This window comes from Coregonus lavaretus (assembly GCF_964263955.1).
Source record: "Coregonus lavaretus genome assembly, chromosome: 33".
NCBI lineage: Eukaryota > Metazoa > Chordata > Actinopteri > Salmoniformes > Salmonidae > Coregonus > Coregonus lavaretus.
Genome location: NC_140020.1, coordinates 8,601,419 through 8,628,305, shown reverse-complemented (window position 1 = coordinate 8,628,305; position 26,887 = coordinate 8,601,419). Strand labels below are relative to the sequence as shown.

Genomic DNA, 26,887 nt, shown 5'->3' with positions numbered 1-26,887 from the left:
AGATGTGTATGTATCGAACAGGACTGTTTGACTTAAAGTTCAACGTTCACAAGTCAATATGATCCAATCAAAATCTTTGTTACAACTATGCGACTAGCTAATTGTCCAGTCAGAATTGTTGTTGCCGTAAGAAGGCAAGACGTACTTGCACACAATTGTAGGTACCTAGCTTGTTGTAGATGTCCCATGAGTTCTTTGAGGAATTAAGAGATTATCTGCCAAAGTCAGTCATATAAATATGGAATACAGTTTGACATGTTATTGCATGTATGAAACGAGTTAACGTTAGCTGATCCTCGAGATTGTGCTTTTAGTTGCCTCTATCATGCTACAAATGCAGCTATCGAACTACGTTAGCTAGCTAACTTGATAACACGAGCTCCTGCTTTGAAAGTCAGACTTGATGACAATTTCTGAGGAAGTACAGTACTGTTACAGTGGATAATTGTTTTAGTATTGTAACTAGATTGCTGTCTCAATGAGGACACTTAGAGCACTGCAGAGATTAAGCAGGGTCCCTGTCTGCCCTTGTCCACCACCATTATCTGGTAAGGTCAATTTCTCTATTTAGTCTATGTCTGGCCGTCAGATAGCTAAGCGAATGATAACTAATATGCTCTAATGTTTACGTTTTCTTCTCTATAGTTAGATCATGGAGCGTGGCACAGAGCCAAAGTTGCTCCAGCAGTTCAGCAGAGAAACCAATGCCATTAAACTCGATGCTCAGACACCTAACCTCCAAGATCAAAGCCACAGGTCCTATCTCAGTGGCAGAGTACATGAGAGAGGTTCTCACCAACCCAGTCACGGTAACTACTAGTTACACACACACACACACACACACACACACATTGTAAAGTAACCAGTCAGACTATGTTTGCTTCAGAGATGAAGTGGTCTATTTCATGTTCCAGGGCTATTATATGCAGAATGATATGCTTAGGCCAGATGGAGATTTCATCACATCACCAGAAATTAGTCAGATCTTTGGGGAGGTAAGCATTGATCCAGAACAATATTTCAATTAACATTAAATTAATACATTTATGTATTGTTACATGATCAACAGTCTCTTGATGTTCTAGTCTCTTGATGTTGTTCCAATCCCAATGCCCTGAGTGATGATAATGGTTTGAGCTCATCACTTCTCTGCCTGTAGTTGCTGGGGATCTGGTGTTTGAGTGAGTGGATGGGAGCAGGGAAGCCCAGTCACTTCCAGTTAGTGGAGTTTGGACCAGGAAGAGGCTCCTTGGCCAATGACATTTTCAGAGTATGTATGTCCAGTCCAGTGCTGCTAAGTCTTACTATATTGCAAAAATGCTGTGTGTGAACACACTATTCATGTCAGTTCAATCTATGATCAGTGGATGGAGCCATTTCCACATTTTGCCTGCTATATATTGAAATTAGTTTTCTTTTAATCAAAACATTTCTCTTGATTTTGGACAGGCACAACCTGTCCTGACCCTCATCATGGATGGGTTTCAGACCAGTGACTCAGAGTCCATGATCCAATGAACTAAACTACACTGTCTCTGTCTGTTTGTCTCTCTGTCTGTCTTTCTGTGTCTGTCTTGTCCAGGTGTTCAGTCAGCTGCGTGGGGCCCTGGGTGAGGCTGCAGTCTCAGTGCACCTGGTGGAGGTGAGTCCTAAACTGAGCCAGGTGCAGGCCCAGTGTCTAACAGGAGACCAGAGCCAGGTGTCGGCCAGCGAGGATGAGCCTGTGTACCGCCAGGGGACCACCACCACAGGCCTCCCCATCTCCTGGTATCGCAACCTGGACGATGTCCCCAGAGGTAATAATTTATCATTTTAAATTATGATTATTTTAGTTAATCTTAGTTTAGATTATCTCATGTTGGACTACGTCCCCAAAGGTAGACAGGGTAGAAGCTTGGCTGGAGATTAATGATGCATGCTGTAATAATCTATTGTTTTAGCTATGGTAAGATTTTAGTTAATAGAATTTACTGTTTGTGAATTAGCAAAAAAATGAATTGTCCGTAGAGCTCCGAGACAGGATTGTGTCGAGGCACAGATCTGGGGAAGGGTACCAAAAAATGTCTGCAGCATTGAAGGTCCCCAAGAACACAGTCGGCTCCATCATTCTTAAATGGAAGATGTTTGGAACCACCAAGACTCTTCCTAGAGCTGGCCGCCCAGCCAAACTGAGCAATCGGGGGAGAAGGGCCTTGGTCAGGGAGGTGATCAAGAACCCGATGGTCACTCTGACAGAGCTCTAGAGTTCCTCTGTGGAGATGGGAGAACCTTCCAGAAGGACAACCATCTCTGCAGCACTCCACCGATCAGGCCTTTATTGTAGAGTAGCCAGACAGAAGCCACTCTTCTGTAAAAGGCACATGACAGCCCGCTTGGAGTTTGCCAAAAGGCACCTAAAGGACTCTCAGACCATGAGAAACAAGATTCTCTGGTCTGATGAAACCAAGATTGAACTCTTTGGCCTGAATGCCAAGCGCCATGTCTGGAGGAACCCTGGCACCATCCCTACGGTGAAGCATGGTGGTGGCAGCATCATGCTGTGGGGATGTTTTTCAGCGGCGGGGACTGGGAGACTAGTCAGGATCAAGGAATAGATGAACGGAGTAAAGTACAGAGAGATCCTTGATGAAAACCTGCTCCAGAACGCTCAGGACCTCAGACTGGGGCGAAGTTCACCTTCCAACAGGACAACGACCCTATGCACACAGCCAAGACACCGCAGGAGCGGCTTCGGGACAAGTCTCTGAATGTCCTTGAGTGGCCCTGCCAGAGCCCGGACTTGAACCCGATCGAACATCTCTGGAGACCTGAAAATAGCTGTGCAGCAATGCTCCCCATCCAACCGGACAGAGCTTGAGAGGATCTGCAGAGAAGAATGGGAGAAACTCCCCAAATACAGATGTGCCAAGCTTGTAGCATCCTACCCAAGAAGACTCGATGCTGGAATCGCTGCCAAAGGTGCTTCAACAAAGTACTGAGTAAAGGGTCTGAATACTTATGTAAATGTGATATTTCAGTTTTGTATTTTTAATAAATTAGCAAACATTTCGAAATACCTGTTTTTGCTTTGTCATTATGGGGTATTGTGTGTAGATTATGGGGTATTGTGTGTTCGCTGCTCTGGCACCCCAATGGTGGAACAAGCTCCCTCACGACGCCAGGACAGCGGAGTCACTCACCACCTTCCGGAGACATTTGAAACCCCACCTCTTTAAGGAATACCTGGGATAGGCTAAAGTATTCCTTCTAACCCCCCCCCCCCCCAAATTGTAAAGTGGTTATCCCACTGGCTATAGGGTGAACGCACCAATTTGTGAGTCGCTCTGGCTAAGAGCGTCTGCTAAATGACGTTAATGTGCCCTTGAGCAAGGCACTTAACCCTAATTGCTCCTGTAAGTCGCTCTGGTTAAGAGCGTCTGCTAAATGACTAAAATCTAAATCTAAAATCTAGATTGATGAGGGGAAAAAAACAATTAAATCAATTTTAGAATAAGGCTGTAACGTAACAAAATGTGGGAAAAGTCAAGGGGTCTATATATTTTCCTTTATTATTTTCCCCTAACCCTACCACCCCTCTCCTAATTAGAGTAAACAAATGGACAACAACACCTAGGCTTCTACTTCCAGCTTATACATACTATATACATTTTACGGACACAATGCAACAGTTATCTTTTGTATAGCTCAGTTGGTAGAGCATGGCGCTTGCAACGCCAGGGTTGTGGGTTCGATTCCCACGGGGGGGCCAGTATGAAAATGTATGCACTCACTAACTGTAAGTCGCTCTGGATAAGAGCGTCTGCTAAATTACTAAAATGTTTGTTTGTAATCCCATCCTTCAGCTACCATTAACCCCTCCCATCCATCTCCAAGCCCATCCAGCTTTATTTCTACTTTGCCATATATTTTTAACTGTGCTGTTTCACAAAAGTTCCGAACCCATATACATTTTATGGACACAGCATATTTTACGTTACTTATCTTGTTGTTTTTAATCCCACCCTTCAGCTCCACTCAACCCCTCCCATCTATCCCCCAACACCATCCATTATTTTATTATATTTTCCATACATTTTTCAACTGTGCTGTGATGTTTCACAAAAGTTCTGAACCTTTCTATTCTCATAGTTTCTACATATTGTAAATTAAAGATAAACAATTTTGCTAAAAGTATTATTATATTATTGATCGATTGACTATGACTTTTCAAATCACCCAGTAGTGCTATCTGTAGAGTAAGCTCCAGGTAAATGTTGCACTTCTTCAACCATTCCTGGACCTGCAACCAAAAACAAGCTACATATGGACAATACCAAAACAAATGATCTAATGATTCTGTCACTTCGCAGGCAAAAACTGCAGAGCTGGGATGGTTGTATCCCCCATATATATAACATTCTATTGGTTGCAAGAATTTTAATAATCATTTAGATTGAACAATTCTAAGTTCTGAATCCGGCGTTGTTTTGCCTATCAGTTCATAAACCATGTGCCATGGAATCGGTACATCGCAAATCTCTTCCCAACTATTTTGCAATCTAAATTGCACAGCTGTCAATTTTATTGGTCCTTAAATGAAACTGGTATACTTTTTTATTTATCACAGTTTTGTTTAACCAATTTTGGTCTTCAATGCAGGGCCAACAGACTAGTTCCTTACTTTTTCTCCCTTCTACTTGCCTTTTACATTTTTGCCGTAATGCTGCAATTAGTTGGTTGTAATTTTGGGTAGAGCAGACATTTCCATACATTTTTGTTAGCTGCATGTGTGACAACTCCACCAGTCCTATGATATAATTTGCAAAGATTATACCTGTTGTAAAAGTTTTTTTGAAAAATAAAGTTTTTTTTTAATCAATTAGTGTATTTGAGTTTAACCTCAATATTTCTTATATTATTTGTTCTGTCTTTTCTGGTGGATTAAACTGAAATTGCAACCAACTTTGTATGGCTTGTTTTAAAAATAGCGATATTTTTGAGATTATTTCATTTTCAAATAACCGAAAGTGAGAGGTTGTAAACTGAATAAAGGGGAAAAGGCCATTCTTGAACATGGGGTGAGACATTCTTAGTAATCTGCTAGAGAACCAGTTCGGATTTAAATATAACTTTTGTATGACTGACGCCTTTAGTGAGAGGTCTAATGCTTTAATATGTAATAATTTCTGCCCTCTGAATTCATATTCATTATATAAATAGGCCCGTTTAATTTTGTCTGGCTTGCCGTTCCAAATAAAATGGAATATATTTTGCTCATATTACATTTACATTTTAGTCATTTAGCAGACGCTCTTATCCAGAGCGACTTACAGTTAGTGAGTGCATACATTTTTCATATAATTTTTAAAAAACAGGTCGCTAGGTGTAGGCAAGACCATAGGTAAACTGGGATATGTCTAAAGAGTTAATCAGGGTGATTTTTTCCCCCACAAATAGACAGGTATTTTCCTTTCCATGGTAGCAAGATCTTATCTATTTTTGCTAACTTTCAATTAAAATGTATTGTAGTAAGATAATTTCTTTATTTCGGGATATGTATACCGAGTATGTCCACATCACCGTCAGACCATTTTATTGGTAAACTACATGGTAATGTAAAAGTTGTATTTTTTAGTGATCCAATACGTAATATAGTACACTTATCATAATTTGGTTGTAATCCAGAGAGGTTAGAAATAGTATCTAGATCCTCTGAGGCTGTGGAGGGATCCAAATTGTGGATTTAAAAGAAAGCATGAATCATCAGCGTACAATGACATCTTTGTTTTTAAGCCCTTGATTTCTAACCCCTTGATATTATTGTTGGATCTGATTTTAATAGCTAACATTTCGATGGCCATAATAAATAGATATGCCGATAGTGGACAACTTTGTTTTACTCCTCTTGACAGTTTAATACTTTCAGAGAAGTAGCCATTATTTACTATTTTACACCTAGGGTTACTATACATAACTTTAACCCATTTTATAAGAGATTTTCCTAAATTGAAATGTTCCAGGCATTTATATATAAATTCCAGTCGTACTTTATCAAAAGCTTTTTCAAAGTCAGCTATGAATAGCAGGCCTGGTTTCCCAGATTTGTCATAGTGTTCGATTGTTTCCAGTACTTGTCTTATATTATCTCCAATGTGTCGTCCATGTAAAAAAAAAACCTGTCTGAATAGGGTGAATAATATCCGACAATACCTTTTTAATTCTATGCGCTATGCATTTTGCTAGAATTTTTGCAACACAACACTGAAGTGTAAGGGGCTTCCAACTTTTTAAATGGACCGGATCTTTATATTTACCACTTGGATCCTGTTTCAGTAATAAGGAAATCACACCTTCTTGTTGAGTATCTGATAATCTAAAATTTTTGTAGGAGTTGTTAAAACATGCTAATAACGGTCCTCTGAGTATATCTAAAAAGGTTTGGTATACCTCCACTGGTATGCCATCACAACCCTGGAGTTTTCCCAGACTTAAAGTCTTTAATTGCATCAAGAAGTTCCTCCTCTGTAATTTGGCCTTCACATGAGTATTTCTGTACAGCTGTTAATTTTACATTATTAATAGAAAAAAATCCATACAGTTATCTTCGGTTAGTGGAGATGGAGGAGAATGAAACGAAAAAATGTGCTTAAAATACTTTGCTTCCTCTTTCAAAATATTGTTTGGTGAATCATGGGTGACTCCATCATTTGTCACAAGTTTCAGTAAATTATTTTTGGTAGCATTTCATGTCAAAGATTAAATCATAATTTGGTGGCATTTTTCCCCATGTTCCATCCAGTTCGCTTAATTTTTATAATATATTACGCTTGATCTTTCTTGAATAAGTTCCTCCATTTATTTTTGTTTTTCCTCTAACTTGTTCTGTGCCTCTATGGTACAGTTGTTATTGCTATCTATTTGTACTATTAGTCCTTCCACTTCCAATTTGCTATTTATTGGCATTTTTTATTTCAAACAGGCTTCAGCATCTACCTCGCTCATGAGTTCTTTGATGCCTTACCCATCCACAAATTCCAGGTACATTTACTTCACCAGCTATTTTGATTATATATACAGTGAGGGAAGAAAGTATTTGATCCCCTGCTGATTTTGTACGTTTGCCCACTGACAAAAAAATGATCAGTCTATAATTTTAATGGTAGGTTTATTTGAACAGTGAGAGACAGAATAACAACAAAAAAATCCAGAATAACGCATGTCAAAAATGTTATACATTGATTTGCATTTTAATGAGGGAAATAAGTATTTGACCCCTCTGCAAAACATTACTTAGTACTTGGTGGCAAAACCCTTGTTGGCAATCACAGAGGTCAGATGTTTCTTGTAGTTGGCCACCAGGTTTGCACACATCTCAGGAGGGATTTTGTCCCACTCCTCTTTGCAGATCTTCTCCAAGTCATTAAGGTTTCGAGGCTGACGTTTGGCAACTCGAACCTTCAGCTCCCTCCACAGATTTTCTATGGGATTAAGGTCTGGAGACTGGCTAGGCCACTCCAGGACCTTAATGTGCTTCTTCTTGAGCCACTCCTTTGTTGCCTTGGCCGTGTGTTTTGGGTCATTGTCATGCTGGAATACCCATCCACGACCCATTTTCAATGCCCTGGCTGAGGGAAGGAGGTTCTCACCCAAGATTTGACGGTACATGGCCCCGTCCATCGTCCCTTTGATGCAGTGAAGTTGTCCTGTCCCCTTAGCAGAAAAACACCCCCAAAGCATAATGTTTCCACCTCCATGTTTGACGGTGGGGATAGTGTTCTTGGGGTCATAGGCAGCATTCCTCCTCCTCCAAACACGGCGAGTTGAGTTGATGCCAAAGAGCTCGATTTTGGTCTCATCTGACCACAACACTTTCACCCAGTTCTCCTCTGAATCATTCAGATGTTCATTGGCAAACTTCAGACGGCCCTGTATATGTGCTTTCTTGAGCAGGGGGACCTTCCGGGCGCTGCAGGATTTCAGTCCTTCACGGCGTAGTGTGTTACCAATTGTTTTCTTGGTGACTATGCTCCCAGCTGCCTTGAGATCATTGACAAGATCCTCCCGTGTAGTTCTGGGCTGATTCCTCACCGTTCTCATGATCATTGCAACTCCACGAGGTGAGATCTTGCATGGAGCCCCAGGCCGAGGGAGATTGACAGTTCTTTTGCGAATAATCGCACCAACTGTTGTCACCTTCTCACCAAGCTGCTTGGCGATGGTCTTGTAGCCCATTCCAGCCTTGTGTAGGTCTACAATCTTGTCCCTGACATCCTTGGAGAGCTCTTTGGTCTTGGCCATGGTGGAGAGTTTGGAATCTGATTGATTGATTTCTTCTGTGGACAGGTGTCTTTTATACAGGTAACAAACTGAGATTAGGAGCACTCCCTTTAAGAGTGTGCTCCTAATCTCAGCTCGTTACCTGTATAAAAGACACCTGGGAGCCAGAAATCTTTCTGATTGAGAGGGGGTCAAATACTTATTTCCCTCATTTAAAATGCAAATCAATATATAACATTTTTGACATGCGTTTTTCTGGATATTTTTTTTGTTATTCTGTCTCTCACTGTTCAAGTAAACCTACCATTAAAATTATAGACTGATAATTTCTTTGTCAGTGGGCAAACGTACAAAATCAGCAGGGGATCAAATAGTTTTTTCCCTCACTGTATATAGATCTTGATAGCAGATCACAAAGAATTGAGAAAAATGTATTGTAATTACCATTTGATCCATTGCGTTGTGTGGTGCATTGAATGTGATGTGGGCACAGAGAACAGAGAAGGGCTGGAGGGAGGTGATGGTGGATATTGACCCAGATGAGCCAGGCAAGCTGAGGCTTGTCATAGTGCCAGCTCCCACTCTGGCCTCTACTCAACTCATACAGGTGAGTGCTGCGTGTTGATGCTTAACTCAGACCATCTTTAATAACAATACAAAAATCGTATCACATTTAGTTTGTATGTATCAGTTGAAAGATTCAAATGAAAATGATCGTAAGCATTTTATCAGATTTATCAAAATTTAGCAATCGCTGATGTTCAATGTGAATGGATGTCTCCTAGATTGAAAAAAAAAAAACGGTTATATATCTTTGCTAAACCTACATGTACAGTACCAGTCAAATGTTTGGACACACCTACTCATTCAAGGGTTTTTCTTCATTTTTACAATTTTCTACATTGTAGAATAATAGTGAAGACATCAAAACTATGAAATAACACATATAGAATCATGTAGTAACCAAAAAAGTGTTAAACAAATCAAAATATATTTTATATTTGAGATTCTTCAAAGTAGCCACCCCTTGCCTTGATGACAGCTTTGCACACTCTTGGCATTCTCTCAACCAACTTCATGAGGTAGTCACCTGGAATGCATTTCAATTAACAGGTGTGCCTTGTTAAAAGTTAATTTGTGGAATTTATTTCCTTCTTAATGCGTTTGAGCCAATCAGTTGTGTTTTGACAAGGTAAGGGGGGTGGGGGGGGGGGGGGTAAACAGAAGATAGCCCTATTTGGTAAAAGACCAAGTCCATATTATGGCAAGAACAGCTCAAATAACCAAAGAGAAACGACAGTCCATTACTTTAAGACATGAAGGTCAGTCAATACGGAACATTTCAATAACTTTTAAAGTTCTTCAAGTGCAGTCACAAAAACCATCAAGCGCTATGATGAAACTGGCTCTCATGAGGACCGCCACAGGAATGGAAGACCCAGAGTTACCTCTGCTGCAGAGGATAAGTTCATTAGAGTTACCAGCCTCAGAAATTGCAGCCCAAATAAATGCTTCACAGAGTTCAAGTAACAGACACATCTCAACATCAACTGTTCAGAGGAGACTGTGTGAATCAGGCCTTCATGGTCGAATTGCTGCAAAGAAACCACTACTAAAGGACCAATTAGAAAAAGAGACTTGCTTGGGCCAAGAAACATGAGCAATGGACATTAGACCAGTGGAAAGTTGTCCTTTGGTCTGGATCCAAATTTGAGATTTTTGGTTCCAACCGCCGTGTCTTTGTGAGACGCGGTGTGGGTGAACGGATGATCTCTGCATGTGTTTTTCCCACCGTAAAGCATGGAGGAGGAGGTGTTATGGTGTGGGGGTGCTTTGCTGGTGACGCTGTCTGTGATGTATTTAGAATTCAAGGCACACTTAACCAGCATGGCTACCACAGCATTCTGCAGCGATACGCCATCCCATCTGGTTTGGGCTTAGTGGGACTATCATTTGTTTTTCAACAGGACAAAGACCCAATACACCTCCAGGATACCAAGAGTGTGCAATGCTGTCATCAAGGCAAAGGGTGGCTACTTTGAAGAATCTAAAATCTAAAATATATTTTGATTTGTTTAACAATTTTTTGGTTACTACATGATTCCATATGTGCTATTTCATAGTTCTGATGTCTTCACTATTATTCTACAATGTAGAAAATAGTAAAAATAAAGAAAAACCCTTGAATGAGTAGGTGTGTCCAAACTTTTGACTGGTACTGTACATTGACACAAACACACTCAAATTGTTCGACAAACTACTTTTTCCTTAAAAGTCTGAACGTCTGTGCAGCATCTGGTTTTTATTACCGGTGTTTATGCAGTATATACAGTACCAACGTATTTAATCTGGCCTCTCTGGAAGAGTGCAGGGGCTTTGAACAGTGTGCCAAAGCCTTACATCATGAGTGAGCTTGGGTGAAACCCCCTTACTGGTTTAAAATCCTGGCTAATGGCTGCAGCCCCTGCCTGACTGTGTATCTCAGGTTCCACATACTGTAGTAGAGTTTGTTAACCTTAACGCTGTTCTCACTGCGCTCGCCAGGTAAAAGCCCTACATAATCTTATCAGTTGCTCTGTCATCTCTGTGGTCTAATGGGGTTTTCCATTACAAGTAGACAGGCCTATAGGTTTTAATACTCCACTTTAGTCTCTTTTTCCCCTCATAGATGTCCCAACGTGTGTTCCCTGATAGTCTAAGGGTCTGTCACAAATCGCACCCTATTCCCTTTATAGTGCACTACTTTTGACCAGGCCCAATAGGGCTCTGATCGATAGTAGTGCACTATATAGGGAATAGGGTGCCATTTGGGACGTATCCTAACCCACCAAAGCTACCCCCTGCTCGTTTTGTGATGCCTTGGGGCTTAGAGCCAGTGCTGCTAAGTGGAGATGAATTGGAAGCAATATCATGTATAATTGCTGATGTGTGTGCTCAGGCCCAGACGAGGTAAGCAGAGCTGCTCTTGTTTTTGTTCTGAAACCCCTCACCTCCTAGGCAGGTGAAAAGAGACGGCACGTGGAGGTCTGCCCGGACGGAGGGGTCATCGTCCAGCGCCTAGCCAATCGGATCGCCGAAGACGGGGGTGCAGCACTGATTGCTGACTACGGGCACGACGGGACCAAGATGGACACGTTCAGAGTAAGTGTCAGCATGTCTCCAACATGGCCCGTTTATCAGCAGGTTTTAATATGGTCTGTGTGTGTGTGACTGTGAGTCTCTGTGTGTATGGTAAAGTGATTAGCCGAGCAAGCCTCAGCTACAAGGAAACAGATGCAGGAAGCCGACATGCCTCTCTTGCCCTTTGCTGGTAGGCACACGGAAATCAGGGTCAACTGCCCTCCAGTCCTGTTCCTGGGGTTCCACCCTAACCCAGCCCCATCTGGCCCCTATTAAGAGGGGTGGGCTCTGCCTGGTTCCCTGGCTCTGAGACTCACTGATGTGTGTGATGAAAAGGGGGGGAGAGGTTCAAGCAAGCGGCCCCCTCCTTCAAAAGACAGGGAATCACAGAATCCCATCTGTTAACAAGGCAGCCATGTTCCAGGCAGGCTCACACTTATGTCACTAGATGAAGATATTATCAATCGTTGCTCATGAGAGGAGAGACCTGATTTGGTATAAAAAAAGGGAATTATTTCAGATCAATGCAATTTTTAACAACTAACGAATTAAATCCAATGAAAATTTTAGAATACACAAATAAGGAACTGTAGTAGTCATACGTCATGTCTACCATTTCTGTCAATACACCAGAACACCTCTCCTGTCCCCCACCCCCAGGGTTTTAAAGGTCATAAGCTCCATGATGTCCTAGCCTCCCCCGGCTCTGCTGACCTGACTGCTGACGTGGACTACAGTTACCTGAGGAGGATGGCTGGAGCTACGGTGGCCTGCATGGGCCCTGTCTCTCAGAGGGACTTCCTGAAAAATATGGGCATCGATACACGCTTACAGGTGGGAAGGAGCACTGTGTTCACACTTCCCTGTTCCACTTATTTATACATGGGGCTAAGGTGACCACTGTATTAACAATCAGTTTGTATCCGTTTCTTTCAAAGCATTAAGTTAAGTGGATGCTCATGGTTTTCAACTGGCCGATCTGGGCTTTTAAGATAACTTGGGCTTTTACTTTGCCCTCTACTCAATTAGCTTTGTCTAATTCTAACGTTGTGTCTTCAGGTTCTGCTGAGGAACTGTGCAGCCCCGTCCACAAGGTCCCAGTTGATCCAGGGCTATGACATGCTGACCAACCCCCTGAAGATGGGCGAGAGGTTCCAGTTCTTCACCATGCTCAACCACAGTCGCCTCACCAGGACCGAGCCTGAGCAGTCCAAGGGGGGGAAGAAGATGGCCCCAGTGCCCAAGAAGGGCCCAGCGCCCCTGCCTGTGGCTGGCTTCAGTGAGCTTGGCCTCTCGTAAAGAACGGACCCAGATACTCACCATGGGTTCCTCTGCACTGCAGAGGCTGTGTGTCAACTCACCTGTGAAGGCACTTAAAAGTTGCACCCATAAATGTTATACTATACCTTGCTTATACATTTACATTTGACGTTTTAGTCATTTAGCAGACTATCTAGAGCGACTTACTTATTTTCATACTTGTTTCGTACTGGTCCCCTGTGGGAATCGAACCCACAATCCTGGCATTGCAAGCGCCATGCTCTACCAACTGAGCCACACGGGATTATGTACACAAGACCCTCGGAAGCTATAGGGTTTGGTCTGACTGTGGTGTGAGTTTGGTTTGAAAAGTTGAACTGATGTGCTGATAAAATCTTAAGAATTATGCACCTTACCTCACTGAAGGAAGATGGTGACTGACATATTTCTCTATCATGTATATGTTCATTAGACCAACATATAATTCAGAGTGGTAGAGAATGTAACTTCGATCAGTTAGAAGAACATCACCCAAGGTCACGGTGTTTGAAGCTATAGGAAACCATTAATGGCTCTGGGCCACGTGGTGCCTGGCTGTCTCCACATCTTGAAGCAATTTGGGCTCGGGTCAAAAGTAGTGCACTACATAGGGAATAGGGTGCCATTTGGGACGTAGTCAGCCACTCACAGCATGCTGTGTTTTGCTCTGACAGGCTCCTCCTTACCGCCCCAGTAGCAATTAAAGGATACTATTACACAGGCCGATTACCGTAGCCAAAATAACCAGCCAGAATAACTGAGGGACGCTAACATGAAGCTATCATATTAAAGACTTAATGATTAAAAGTCATTACAAAACATTTTCTTGTGGATATTGTAGATATCTCTCTCTTTGTCTTGGAACCACATAATGCGCTAAGTATTTTCATTTGATTAAGACTGAAAATATTATGGTATTAATCCAGTGTATTGGCATATTTACATTTTGAAAGAAATCTGTCCCATTCTTAGAAGATTTCTTAGAAGGGCAACAGAAATGTTTTCCTGCTCAAACTTGTAGAGGGGTAGGATGTATTTTCTGGGGCCATCTATAGGCCTCAACATGTGGTGCTATCATTAAAACAGCAGTAGTTACCCATTTATTTTCTTCCTCAGCCACAAACTGCTCTGTTCGTCTTAACATATGGCACAATGAAATGTGGCAGGCTCCACTGGCACTGTGACAGTTGGATTTAACTACACAGATTAGAGACATAAAGAGAGCTCTTTTACCCCAGTTATTCTGACTATTGGCTGTCTCCCAAATGGTACTCTATTCCCTAAATAGGGCCCTGGTCAAAAGTAGTGCACTACATAGGGAATAGGGTGTCATTAGGGACGCAGCGTCCCATAGTTCCCTCAGTCCCTCAACCAATTAAATGATCAAGAAATCTTGCTCATTTTCTAAATTTCAATAGGATGCTTTTGTGTGTTATGTTGTATGGTGGTCCTCTGTAGCTCAGCTGGTAGAGCACGGCGCTTGTAACGCCAAGGTAGTGGGTTCGATCCCCGGGACCACCCATACACAAAAATGTATGCACGCATGACTGTAAGTCGCTTTGGATAAAAGCGTCTGCTAAATGGCATATTATTATTATTATTGTATGGCCTATCTTACGCAGTTATAACGGTTCACTGTAGTTTCCATGAGTTCTCTTACATAAAGGTAGAATGTGTTCCTTTGTCTGGAACACCGCAAATCATCTGATAAGACCAAGGGGACACGAGCTGCAAATTAAATCAGGAGTACATTCTCTGCGGTATTGTCCGAGGCGTTTGTATTTATTATTAGATATGTGAATATTGAAATATAGAAAACATTGACATCTGCCAATCCAGTGGCAACACAGGCTTGAAATGAATCTCAGGTTTAAGTCATCACCCTTCTACATGTGCTTTGTACTGAACAGACAGTATACTGTATGGCAAACGTCATACCACAACACAATGTTGTTTCACAGTCCAAAGGGGTGGGTTGAGACTGAAAATAGGCTAATACCAAAATAAGTGTGAAGACAACATATTGGAGTTTCAATTGAGTCATTTGGTGTTTTCACAAAACAACAATCATAATTTTTGTCCCTGTACACAAAATTGCAGTCATCTGATACTATAAATGAAATTAATGCATTCATTGTATTCTGTATTGTCATGAATCTTGTAACTGGGTTAGTATCCTGCTTTGAGTATGACTGCACTTGGTTCCACTGGTGTCAGCCAGTGGTGTCAAAAGTTATATTATTTTATTAATGTGTTTGTATGTCATCAACTGCTATTAGCATGGACAAGTTGTAAGGACATCATTCAAAGATGTGCCCATGTTTTGGAATGGGAGAAACACCAAACAAAGCCAAAATGTGACACACACACAAATGATGGATTTCTCTCTTCAACATACATTTTGGCTTCTTTGACACATTACAGAGTAACATTGTTCTGCTACTGTCTTTGTATCCTACCATGCTTTGTTATCACTGTGATCAGACTTTGTCAGTGTCCCAAATGGCAACCTATTCCCTATATAGTACACTGGTTTTGACCACAGCTTTCGTCAGAAGTAGTGCACTATATAGGGTGCCATTTGGGATGAATCTGCCGGACTGCTTGGCCTTGCAGCTCCCTCACCGGGGTACAGCAGTAGTTCTGGTGTTGAGTGTGGGCCCAGTCAGTCACCAGTACAAACACAACACCACACGTAATGAAATGAGAAGGAAAATAATTAAGGCAGAGCTTTGAGAAGGTCACATCAGTTCTTGAACAAAAACCATAAATGTGGTACTTGAAAAACATTTCTCAACTATCTTTACTTCATTGAAAAAAAGAACATTTGTAAGCTATGGCTGAGAGCAGAGAATTAACATCTATAATTCCCTAGGCTTGGTTATCACTGATCCATCCTATCAATGTTTTTGTGACACTTAGCACTTTACTCCATTCAGTTGACATCCAAAATGTTCATAGTTCTATGAAAAAATAAAGGTAGAATCATAAAAAATGTCATTACCTCTATTTCTATGGGTAGAATTATCAGGCTTTTAGACCGGTATCTTTGCTTAACTTTTTTTCTCAGGCATTTTTCTAAGCAGGGAAGTTAAGACCGTGTGTAGCAGCTGCTGATTGGTTAACAACTTCATTCAAGGCATCCAATAAGGGAGCCAGAGATTACAGGTGTTAACCAATAGTGCAAAAACATCCCATCGAATAAGCAAAATATACTCAATTTATATTCAAAACAATAGCATATTTTGTATTACGTTTTTGAGTTCAACAGCCTTACATGAAACCATTGGAAAGAAATGTTAAAATAAAATAGCACTCATGGTAAATTAACAATTCATTGTAGTCGTGACGAGATTTCAAATACACATGATAAACTAACAACATTAGAAAAATATGCTATAGAAGCTGAAAAGCTCAAATGTCTCTTGAATTTGGTCCAAACCGTCTTTTATTGTAGCCATTTTTCTGGGTTGAATGGCAGTGCAAATGTTTATTACTGTTGCTGAGGGATTCCCCAACTAACCAACCAACTAGGGTTTGTCTTTCAGGCTCACGAGGCATACTGTATATCAGGGGTATTCAACTCTTAACCCTACGAGGTCCAGAGCCTGCTGGTTCACTGTTCGACCTGATAATTAAGTGCACCCACCTGGTGTCCCAGGTCTAAATTAGTCCCTGATTAGAGGGGAAGAATGAAAAAAAGCAGTGGAACTGGCATCGAGGTCCAGAGTTGAATATGAGGGCTGTATATAATGGCTTGTAGAGAAGGTAGTCAGTGGAGAAAGAAGCCACATACGTAAGGTCTTTGGAATGTGATGAAAATCAAACAACTTGAAGATACTCGATCTCGATCGTCACACCTTTCCTCACAACACCACGAATGTGTTCCCATGTCATGGTACTGTACCACCACACAGCTTCCTGTCCACTGCAGCGCCTGTGTTTTCCATGTGGTAATGCACCATGACACCTTTATGCACATACATATAGGCTACATGCATCTCCCCCTGTTTAAGCTTACAGTCTCAGCCAGCAGTAGCAGGTTTCAGGGACCCAAGCAACAGCCATGGGACTCCGAGTCCCAGGATGCCCTGTGAACTCCTTCTGAAAAGTGCAGCCTGCAGGCAGTCCTCCCAGCCACTAGGGGTCCTCCTCCATGTCATCCAGGTTGGGCGCCATGATGAAGTGCTTGGGATAATGCAGGCTCCGCTCGTCGGCGTGCTCCTCCCAGCGGGCATCGTCGCTCTCATGGGTGATGTAGCGCTCCCCTCTGCGTGTCTCAAACTCCCGCAGGTCCAGCCACGTCTGATAGTCCTGGAGGAGAGAAGAGAAGTGTAGGGGGAGTGTATTGTCATTACTAAACTGCAAGAAGAAGCCAAGTAGAATTACAGTAGCTCTTTCATAGATCCTTAGATGGAGTAAGTTCTATTTTCATAGCAGAGTGAACTGTGAACACCATAGAGATGTGTTGCATTTAATGACGTGATGAATGTAGTGTGACTGAAGGTAGTCACTGTCCAGGTGTGTTACCTGAAGCCAGGGGTGACTGAGAGACTTGTCCACACTGTAGCGCTTCCTCATCTTCACCTGGAGGAGGTTGTTGATCAGGTCTGTAGCTGTGGGTATGGATGGACCAACATGGACAACGTTGACATCAGAAACGGGATATCTACACTTCCATCCAGCACAATCTCCCTCTACTCTGGCCACTCCAGACTAGTATGAAATACATGGCTACCTCTAGGTTGAGTCAATTAGGACTACAAAACTATTCTGCTATTCTCAGTCTCAAAGTTCCAAAGACAGTTCCAAAGACATTTCAAAGAGATGAGCAGTAGGCCTCTTTTTCTGAGGTGGAAGACTGAACGAGACCACACCCTGAGAGGTGAAGACCACCTGTTAAAACCACAGCGAGCCTGGGAAACATGTAGATAGATGGTCTACTGGTCGACACACTAGGAACACAGGTTGCATCCCAAATGGCACCCTATTCCCTTTATAGTGCACTACTTTTGACCAGAGCCCTATGGGCCCTATAGGATGCCATTTGGGATGGAGCCACAGACTAGTTTTGACCGGGAGTAACCCCAGAGATATCTACTGTAAGTACACTGAGTGGGTCAACAGTTTATCCTGTAATGTGAAATGGCCAATTACATGTTGGTTATAGGGTTGTTGACTATACAAAGCGCCAGTGCATGGCTATTGTCTAGAATCTACTTATAAAGCAAGATTGCTATAGATGGAACTCAAAATAAATTATCCATAATAGCAAAATTGTAATTGTTGAAAAATTACATCGATTTTTGTTCAGAAAAAAAACTGTGTGAGTCCCAAATGGCACCCTATTACCTGCTGTACATATGGGCCTTGGTCAAAAGTAGTGCACTATATTAAAATATAGGGTGCCATTTGGGGTGCATCCACTCTCTCTTACCCTCTCCAGAGATGTCCTTCCATGGGTTTGGAGGGTACATGAAGGCAGCGTTGTGGATCTGGTCGTTGATGTCCTCGTCCTCGTTGAAGGGGAAGGTCCCACTGAGGCTGACGTAAACGATCACGCCTACCGACCACATGTCCAGGGAACGGTTGTAACCTTTACTGCGTAGGACCTCGGGCGCCAGGTAGGCGGGTGTGCCGACCACAGAGCGCCTGAATGACTTCTCGCCAATGATGCGAGCGAAGCCAAAGTCACAAAGCTTCACCTATAGGAACACACATTGGAACGAAGGTCATCAAGCTGTCACTGAGCTGTCATTCCTTATGGGTAAGTTCCATTTTGTATTATTTAGTTATTTTAGTTAGTAATTATGAGTGATTGATAACAAATTATATTTTACAAGAACAACCTGGTTAAATAAAGCAATAGCACAATGAGCCATATAGAGCCAGTACTTCAGCTAGCTTGTGGTGGACCATGGACTTAAATAGAACATAGTAACAGAATCAGTATTGCATCATGTTGTGGTGGACAGCTCATGCACTCACCTGAGGGAAGGGTTCTGCGGAGGCCAGCAGCACATTCTCAGGCTTCAGGTCACAGTGGACGATGTTCTTGAAATGGAGATGCCTCAGAGCCACTAGGATCTGTGGGTCAGGAAGCACAAGGGGTGACTTACTTCTGGGTGAGCTATGGTACTTGTCTTTACAGTGGCTGTCCACTGGCTGGGCTGTATTGTGTAAGTACCTCTAGGAGGTACTTGGCCTAGGGCCTAGTAACCCTGAAGTACCCCCTCGTGTGCATTTTAACAGTAGGTCTATGGTCTCATGAGTCTTCTCAAGTACCCCCTGTTGATTGGCCAAGTACCCCCTGGCGTCCTAGTACCCCTGTTTGAGAACCACTGGCCTAGGGTAAGGATTTGGGTAACTGTTATAGGTACAGTGTAATAATGACTAATTACAATAGTTATTACATTGTACTTACAGGAACAACTATACAGTAATAAAAGCACTGTATGCAAAGTGTTACCATGTTGGTCATTATGAGGTAGATGACAGATGTTACTGAGTAGTGACCTGTGTGACCAGGAACTTGGTGAGACGCTCAGGGAGCTTGCTCTTCTCACTGGACAGGATCATCTCCAGCATGTCACCGTGGAGCTTCTCCATGACAACAAAGACCCGCTCGGGGGTCTCGAACATGCACTCCAGGTTGACGATGCCAGGATGGTGGAGGTTCTGACAGGCAGGGAGACAGGGATTCAATTCAATTCAATTTGTTTAAAAGATCATTTATCCCTGATGTGCAATTACAGGGAGAAGACCTTAGGGACATATACACTATCGGCTGGGTGACAGATGACCTCAACTATGAAGACCAAAGTGATGCACGCATACAGTATATATACATATATATATACAGTACCAGTCAAAGGTTTGGACACACCTACTCATTCAAGGGTTTTTCTTCATTTTTACTATTTTCTACATTGTAGAATAATAGTGAAGACATCAAAACTATGAAATAACACATATGGAATCATGTAGTAACCAAAAACAATTATATTTGAGATTCTTCAAAGTAGCCACCCTTTGCCTTGATGACATCTTTGCACAATCTTGGCATTCTTTCAACCAACTTCATGAGGTAGTCACCTGGAATGCATTTCAATTAACAGGTGTGCCTTGTTAAAAGTTAATGTGTGACATTTCTTTCCTTCTTAATGCGTTTGAGCCAATCAGTTGTGTTGTGACAAGGTAGGGGGGGTATACAGAAGATAGCCCTATTTGATAAAAGACCAAGTCCATATTATGGCAAGAACAGCTCAAATAAGCAAAGGGAAACGACAGTCCATCATTACTTTAAGACAAGAAGGTCAGTCAATCTGGAAAACTTCAAGAACTTTGAAAGTTTCTTCAAGTGCAGTCGCAAAAACCATCAAGCGCTATGATGAAACTGGTTCTTATGAGGACCGCCACAGGAAAGGAAGACCCAGAGCTACCTCTGCTGCAGAGGATAAGTTAATTAGAGTTAACTGCACCTCAGATGGCAGACCAAATAAATGCTTCACAGAGTTCAAGTAACAGACACATCTCAACATCAACTGTTCAGAGGAGACTGTGTGAATCAGGCCTTCATGGTCGAATTGCTGCAAAGAAAACACTACTAAAAGGCACCAATAAGAAGAAGAGACTTGCTTGGACCAAGAAACACGAGCAATGGACATTAGACCGGTGGAAATCTGTTCTTTGAGATTTTTGGTTCCAACCACCGTGTCTTTGTGAGACACAGAGTAGGTGAACGGATGATCTCCGCATGTGTGGTTCCCACCGTGAAGCATGGAGGAGGAGGTGTGATGGTGTGGGGGTGCTTTGCTGGTGACACTGTTTGTGATTTATTTAGAATTCAAGGCACACTTAACCAGCATGGCTACCACAGCATTCTGCAGCGATACGCCATCCCATCTGGTTTGCGCTTAGTGGGACTATCATTTGTTTTTCAACAGGACAATGACCCAACACACCTCCAGGCTGTGTAAGGGCTATTTGACCAAGAAGGAGAGTGATGGAGTGCTGCATCAGATGACCTGGCCTACACAATCACCCGACCTTAACCAAATTGAGATGGTTTGGGATGAGTTGGACAGCAGAGTGGTACTGTATATATATACATGGAGTGTACAAAACATTAGGAATACCTGCTCTTTCCATGACATAGACTGACCAGGTGAATCGAGGTGAAAGCTTTAATTCCTTCACCTGTTAAATCCACTTCAATCAGTGTAGATGAAGGGGAGGAGACTGGTTAAAGAGGGATATGTAAGCCTTGAGACAATTGAGACATGGATTGTGTATGTGTGCCATTCAGAGAGTGAATGGGCCTGACAAAAGATTCAAGTGCAGGTAGCAGGTACCAGGCGCACCGGTTGTGTCAAGAACTGCAACGCTGCTGGGTTTTTCACACTCAACAGTTTCCCGAGTGTATCAAGAATGGTCCACCAACCAAAGGACATCCAGCCAACTTGACACAACTGTGGGACGCATTGGAGTCAACATGGGCCAGCATCGCTGTGGAACGCTTTCGACACCTTGTAGAGTCCATGCCCTGACAAATTGAGGCTGTTCTGAGGGCAAAAGGGGGGGTGCAACTCAATATTAGGAAGGTGTCCTTAATGATTTGTACACTCAGTGTACATATACATATATATATATATATATATATATATATATATATATATATATATATATATATATATATATATATATATATATATATATATATATATATATATATATAGAATGATTTATTACAGGGTTTGTTTTCATCAACAAACACCCCACTCCACATAGTGGATATGATGTGTATGTACCTGGGTCCACAGGCACACTTTGAAATCTGAAAAAGTCTAACATGTCTTCACAACAGCCTTTCACAGATCTAGCATGGTACTCCAAACTGAATCTCTACGTTTCACTACTGTTGTGAAGTGAAACAATAGTGAAATGTAGCTATCTACTTTAGATTCCCAGGCTATCAGGGTCTAGACTGGCTGTAAAAGAGCCTGGCTTCTATGTCTTTTATCTACCTGGAGAATGGCCACCTCGTTCCTCAGCTGGCTCTCCTGCTTGGTAGGGAACCTCATCTTGTCGATGATTTTGATGGCCACGTCTCTCCCACTCTTTCTGTGTTTACCTACACATGATAATTAACAAGATAAATCACAGGCTACTCGCTGCAGACTGTGGCAAATGAACTGTCTGTATTTCATCCTCTGTCTCCAACTATAGAACAGACAGACAGAGAGGAATCCTACTAATAAAAGTTTATTTGCATAACATAGAAAGAAAAACAAGCAGTCTTCCCCTCCCAGTGAATTAAACTATAAAGAGAGGAAACATGTGGATGGATGGATAAATGGATGGATGGATGTACATGAAGCCAAAGGGAAGGGAACACTACCTATACCTCGCTCTCCAACCAAGGTGCATGAATTGAGGAGTAAACTGAAGTCAAGCGGAAATTCAGCAACTCTTGGAAGACAGTGGAAGTTGATAAAAGTGCTTTGTTATTGTTAAAAGTAAAACCAAGCCATTTCGGCCCTTTAGCCTTCATCAGGGCTGAATTTCATCTCCACTTCACCATGTACATGAAGCCACTTCACCATGTACATGAAGCCACTTCACCATGTACATGAAGCCACTTCACCATGTACATGAAGCCACTTCACCATGTACATGAAGCCACTTCACCATGTACATGAAGCCACTTCACCATGTACATGAAGCCACTTCACCATGTACATGAAGCCACTTCACCATGTACATGAAGCCACTTCACCATGTACATGAAGCCACTTCACCATGTACATGAAGCCACTTCACCATGTACATGAAGCCACTTCACCATGTACATGAAGCCACTTCACCATGTACATGAAGCCACTTCACCATGTACATGAAGCCACTTCACCATGTACATGAAGCCACTTCACCATGTACATGAAGCCACTTCACCATGTACATGAAGCCAATAGAACTACTGCAGAGTCAGTCTGACTTACCTCCATACACAATCCCAAACTGGCCTGACCCAAGGACCTCATCAGCAAAGATCTGGTAGACTGAACTGATATCCTGAAGAAGGGAAAGGTATATCACTAAACAGACAATCCATCTAACATTTTGCAGATATCTCATATTTTTAATATTCCTAAATTCCTGAGTTATCAGGAACGCTTGTGGAGCTGTAGCTATACACAGCTAGTATGCTGTATTGGATAGACACTTACCACATTCTCTGTGATCTGTGAGTTAGACACTGATATGCTGATAGAAAGGTCCTCTGAAGAGACAAGAAACAGATTATATGAGGCTTCAAAAATAGTAAATGATCAAGCATTATTTGAAGCAGGACACACCAAGGACACATGGTAATGTTCTTAATTGTGTATATATTTATTTTTAAAGAATAACTAAATCCTAACTTGCCTGAGTGCCAGTCTTTTTGTGCTTTAATGACAACTCATGCCATGGCTTGACAGCAATGGAGTTGGCAAAAGCACAGAGATCTCGGACCAGGCTAAAGCCACTATTCTGTAGTAGGAACCCGCAAGGCGAAAGCCCAGCCTGTACGTTCAGTACATTTCCATTGGCGTTTCCATTGATTCTGAACCCAGGCCCGGCCACGGTGGTTAAGGTCATATTCAGTGACCTATACCAGCAGTCTGGTCCCAGAAGTGGGCCACCAAATAAAAATCAGCTGGGTCAACCAAAGACTGGGCTTATGTAACACAATCCATAGAGAGAAATATATACTACTGTCTGTATCGTATGCACAGGCCAGTGGAACAAAGTCTATGTCCCAAATGGCACCCTATTCCCTATGTAGTGCAATACTTTTGACAATAATCATGACATAGGGAATAGGTGCCATTTGGGATGCAGTCAATGTCGATGCAAAATTGAACCCACAGACCTCGACCAATACGGCCTTCTTCTTTTTAAATGGACTACTAGTTTGAGCATGTGAGACGTGTTCTTTGTGTGACAGTAGTTAACCATCAAATAACCAAACATCGCTCACTGGCGTTATACTCCTTTGTGTGACTACGGATTGTTTGAGTTTAACTCAATTATGTTATATCACTCTCTATTAATTAATTGATGGGAGGAATTTTCATATCACTAATCACAGCCAGAGAGAAATCAAAAAGAGCTTGAAAATCCCCTAAAATCTCTTAAATCGTCTTAAAACACCACCATTTCATTTTCCAGTAATACACTAAGCAGGCAGCGGGAGGTCACAGCTGCACACGCATGCACGCACACACACACACACACACACATGCCCATAAAAACATACAAATTGCGTGACAATACATTTGCCTGATCTCCTCAGCAGATCTCAATCACATTAGCAGCACGCCAGGGTACTATTCTACTCACTGTGATCCTTGCCCTGTCCGGGGCCAGTGCCGACACTGGGTTGCGGAGTGACGGGCATCAGGGCCTGCCGGATGGCCTTCTCCCAGCCCTGGGCCACCTCCAGCCCCACGCCCGTCGCGGCCAGGGCAGGGTTATGGAAGTGACCACTGTTATTCTCTCCCACGTAGTAGACCATGGTGGCGGTGATGACCTCGAAGCAGTGAGGGTTGCTGCCCTGTGCCAGGCTGTGGAAGTCCTGCGCCTGCTCCACCTGCAGGATCTCTGACAAGGGGATCTCCTGAGGACGGGGTCAGAGGAGCAGGGTCAAAGGTCACCAAAGGTCACAATGGATTGTCAGCCAATCAAACGACCTGTGAGGCTGAGGTACTCCAATCAGCCTGGTTTCCAGGAACCAGTACACCTATAGCGTCCTAATGCCTAACTGTCCCAGGAATAACTACACTCTCAGCTCTACCAGTTTCCCCTCTCTCCTCTTCTCAGCTATGGTCTCTCCTCTCTTCTCCTCACTCTCTGACAGCCTTTGAGGAATGAAGTGTGTGGGGCTTTTCAAGTCCACTTTAACATTCCGCTGCTGTAGCCGAGCGGACCAACACACCCACAAGGAGAAAAAACATCTGAGAGAGAGAGAAAGAGAGAGGGAACTGCTGGCCAGCCAATCGTCTCTGTCTCAGTCAGCCCAGTCTGCTGCGCCCATCCGGGCCCCTCCACGCCTCTGTCGCCAGTATAAGATTAACTGCTTGTGGTTTGCTGAGCGCGCCACATGACAGGGCGCTCCGCCGGGTCAGGGGGGAAGCAAAGCGCTCCCCTGATTAAAAGGCAGGACGTGCCTCCCCGTTCTGGGCACGAGGCATGCTGGCAGCCTGCCAGGCAGGCAGGGAGGGAGGAATGGCCAGAGGCACCACAGGGAAGCCCCCCAGTCCTGGCACTGACGGTTGGTCTGCCACAGGAGGAGCAGGCTCAGAGATTCAGCCACAGGGCTCTCTCTCTCTCTCTCTCTCTCTCTCTCTCTCTCTCTCTCTCTCTCTCTCTCTCTCTCTCTCTCTCTCTCTCTCTCTCTCTCTCTCTCTCTCTCTCTCTCTCTCTCTCTCTCTCTCTCTCTCTCTCTCATGCAAAAAGAACATGAAAGGAGGAGAGAATAGAGAGGGGAAATTCAGCCTTGTCTGTCTGTCTGTGGGAGGATGAGGGCAACACCTTACTTTCTTAAAATAACACCACAAACGTTCCTAAAATGTTCACTACATAAATAGAAAGCAATAACTGGAATGACAGGACATTTTTCACCCTTTTCTAGCTCGTCTTCGAGCCTCACACTACACCTGTCACTTTCGACCTGTCAATGTCTTATTTTGTCTGTGTAACTGCTATAATTGGACAGAGACGTCTAATAAGAGATGTGATGACCGGTCTTGTACCTTGTAATACTTGGTTCCTGTTTCGTTCTGCAGCAGGGTCAGACACTTGCTGTCCAGCCTCCAGTAATGCCTCTTCCTCTGAAAACAAAATCAAATCAAAGCAGTGAGTTATCATCAAAACCTCAAATAGCATCTCTAAAAAATACTATTGACTCGCAACCCCCCCCCCCCCCCCCTCCCTCTCTCTCTCTCTCTCTCTCTTTGATGATCCAAGAGGTTTCTCACCAGGTTGTCTCGGCTGGTATAGTGGACCATCCACCCCTCCCGAACCATGGTTGAGCTCTTCCGCTTGGTTTGTTTTATGGACTGAACCACCCGCATTAGGGGGATGAAACTGCTTGTCATGGGGCTACATAAAATGACAAGAGCATGTATAAACAAATGTATGCCTACCCACTGGGCACAGACATCAGTTCAACATCTAGTTTTGATTTACATTTGGTTGAGTTGTGAACTAATGTGAAATCAACAAAAAAATGTCACCATGTCATTGGATTTAGGTTAAAAGTTGGGTGAAAAAAATTGGAAATGCCCTTAAGTTGATGACTTTTTGCAACTCGAATGAGTTGTCCACATTGATTCACTTTTTTGGGTGGTGGGGGGGGGGTTGAAATGACATGGAAACAACGTTGGTTCAACCCATTTTTGCCCGGTGGGTAATGCCAATTGCCAAAGCACTGACATACATTTATAAAGCTTATGTGATGTACGAAACACAACAGAACACAAGGAACTCCACAAATGAATGCATCTACACACATTATAGGTATTCAGTTCATTAAACATCTCGCTTTTGCGATACAGTTTGAATAGAGCCCTAATAAGTACCTGATAGCCTTGACTGTGTCCTCGTCCTTGTCCCCATCCAGACAGGGCCCTTCGATGTAGAACTTATCGTCTGGAGTGGAGGGCTCCTCTGGGTCGTCCATGCTCTGGCTGCCCTCACTGTTCACATCACTGCTGTCCACCTCCATGGTGGCCTCAGAGTCAGGGCCAGGACTGGCTGGTTCTGGGGCAAGAGACACAGTAGGAGGGGGGTGATATTGATTCATTCATTGATTGATTGATTTATTGATTTGAAACAATTAAGTAAAAAAATCCCAGAGGATGACACATTAAATACACTTATTTCCATTGTGGTATAAATATATATAGTGCCTACTAGCCTGGGTCCCTACTGTATGAACTGTACATGTGATAGAAGAGTTGGCTACAGTACATACCCTATGGGACCTGGCTAACTACTTACTACATGAGGAGGCATTCTTCCACATATCCATCAATACATTCAATACACTGGGGGCAGAAATGCTGTTGAATAAATAGTTGGGACAAGTTATGGAGGCAATTTAGGTAGCTATACACTTGAGACAAAACTTACCTCCATTAAAGGAAACCTCACCAAGGCAGTCTCT

The 26,887-nt window shown here is 42.9% G+C and overlaps 2 protein-coding genes across 3 annotated transcripts in view; one reads left to right on the top strand and one right to left on the bottom strand.

The window, feature by feature from the left end:
• The first annotated feature begins 136 nt into the window (after window positions 1-136).
• LOC311108654 (protein arginine methyltransferase NDUFAF7, mitochondrial-like) lies at window positions 137-14,806 on the top strand. 2 transcript variants are annotated; one of them, XR_014610526.1, is made up of 11 exons: window positions 148-548; window positions 646-809; window positions 915-995; window positions 1,160-1,270; window positions 1,583-1,796; window positions 6,959-7,017; window positions 8,750-8,863; window positions 11,254-11,397; window positions 12,037-12,210; window positions 12,436-12,862; window positions 14,173-14,806. XR_014610526.1 is itself a non-coding variant. In XM_084151347.1 (10 exons), exons 1-10 carry the CDS (start codon window positions 479-481, stop codon window positions 12,673-12,675), a joined length of 1,371 nt encoding a protein of 456 aa, XP_084007473.1. In that variant the 5' UTR covers window positions 137-478; the 3' UTR covers window positions 12,676-14,806. The 2 variants fall into 2 exon arrangements, 1 of the variants encoding a protein (XP_084007473.1); XM_084151347.1 differs by having other exon boundaries at window positions 137-548; window positions 12,436-14,806.
• The window catches only part of LOC311108128 (serine/threonine-protein kinase D3-like), a gene marked incomplete at its 5' end in the record, with an annotated part of 20,145 nt that continues 7,695 nt past the window's right edge, over window positions 14,438-26,887 (bottom strand). The window contains 12 exons of the mRNA XM_084150764.1: window positions 14,438-16,989; window positions 17,206-17,291; window positions 18,113-18,380; window positions 18,664-18,762; window positions 19,192-19,353; window positions 21,702-21,808; window positions 22,677-22,749; window positions 22,905-22,957; window positions 24,061-24,337; window positions 25,473-25,550; window positions 25,698-25,821; window positions 26,301-26,481. Of these exons, the coding sequence (XP_084006890.1) occupies window positions 16,816-16,989; window positions 17,206-17,291; window positions 18,113-18,380; window positions 18,664-18,762; window positions 19,192-19,353; window positions 21,702-21,808; window positions 22,677-22,749; window positions 22,905-22,957; window positions 24,061-24,337; window positions 25,473-25,550; window positions 25,698-25,821; window positions 26,301-26,481 (1,682 nt within the window). The 3' untranslated portion in view covers window positions 14,438-16,815. The remainder of the gene's footprint in view (window positions 16,990-17,205; window positions 17,292-18,112; window positions 18,381-18,663; window positions 18,763-19,191; window positions 19,354-21,701; window positions 21,809-22,676; window positions 22,750-22,904; window positions 22,958-24,060; window positions 24,338-25,472; window positions 25,551-25,697; window positions 25,822-26,300; window positions 26,482-26,887) is intronic.

What these genes read in the sequence shown, in the direction of transcription:
- LOC311108654 (XM_084151347.1), top strand. Translation starts at nt 479, where the DNA reads ATGAGGACACTTAGAGCACTGCAGAGATTAAGCAGGGTCCCTGTCTGC. An exon ending in CCTGGACGATGTCCCCAGAG is followed by an intron (nt 1,797 to 6,958) that starts GTAATAATTTAT and finishes TATTTCAAACAG; the next exon opens with GCTTCAGCATCTACCTCGCT. An exon ending in CCTCTACTCAACTCATACAG is followed by an intron (nt 8,864 to 11,253) that starts GTGAGTGCTGCG and finishes CTCACCTCCTAG; the next exon opens with GCAGGTGAAAAGAGACGGCA.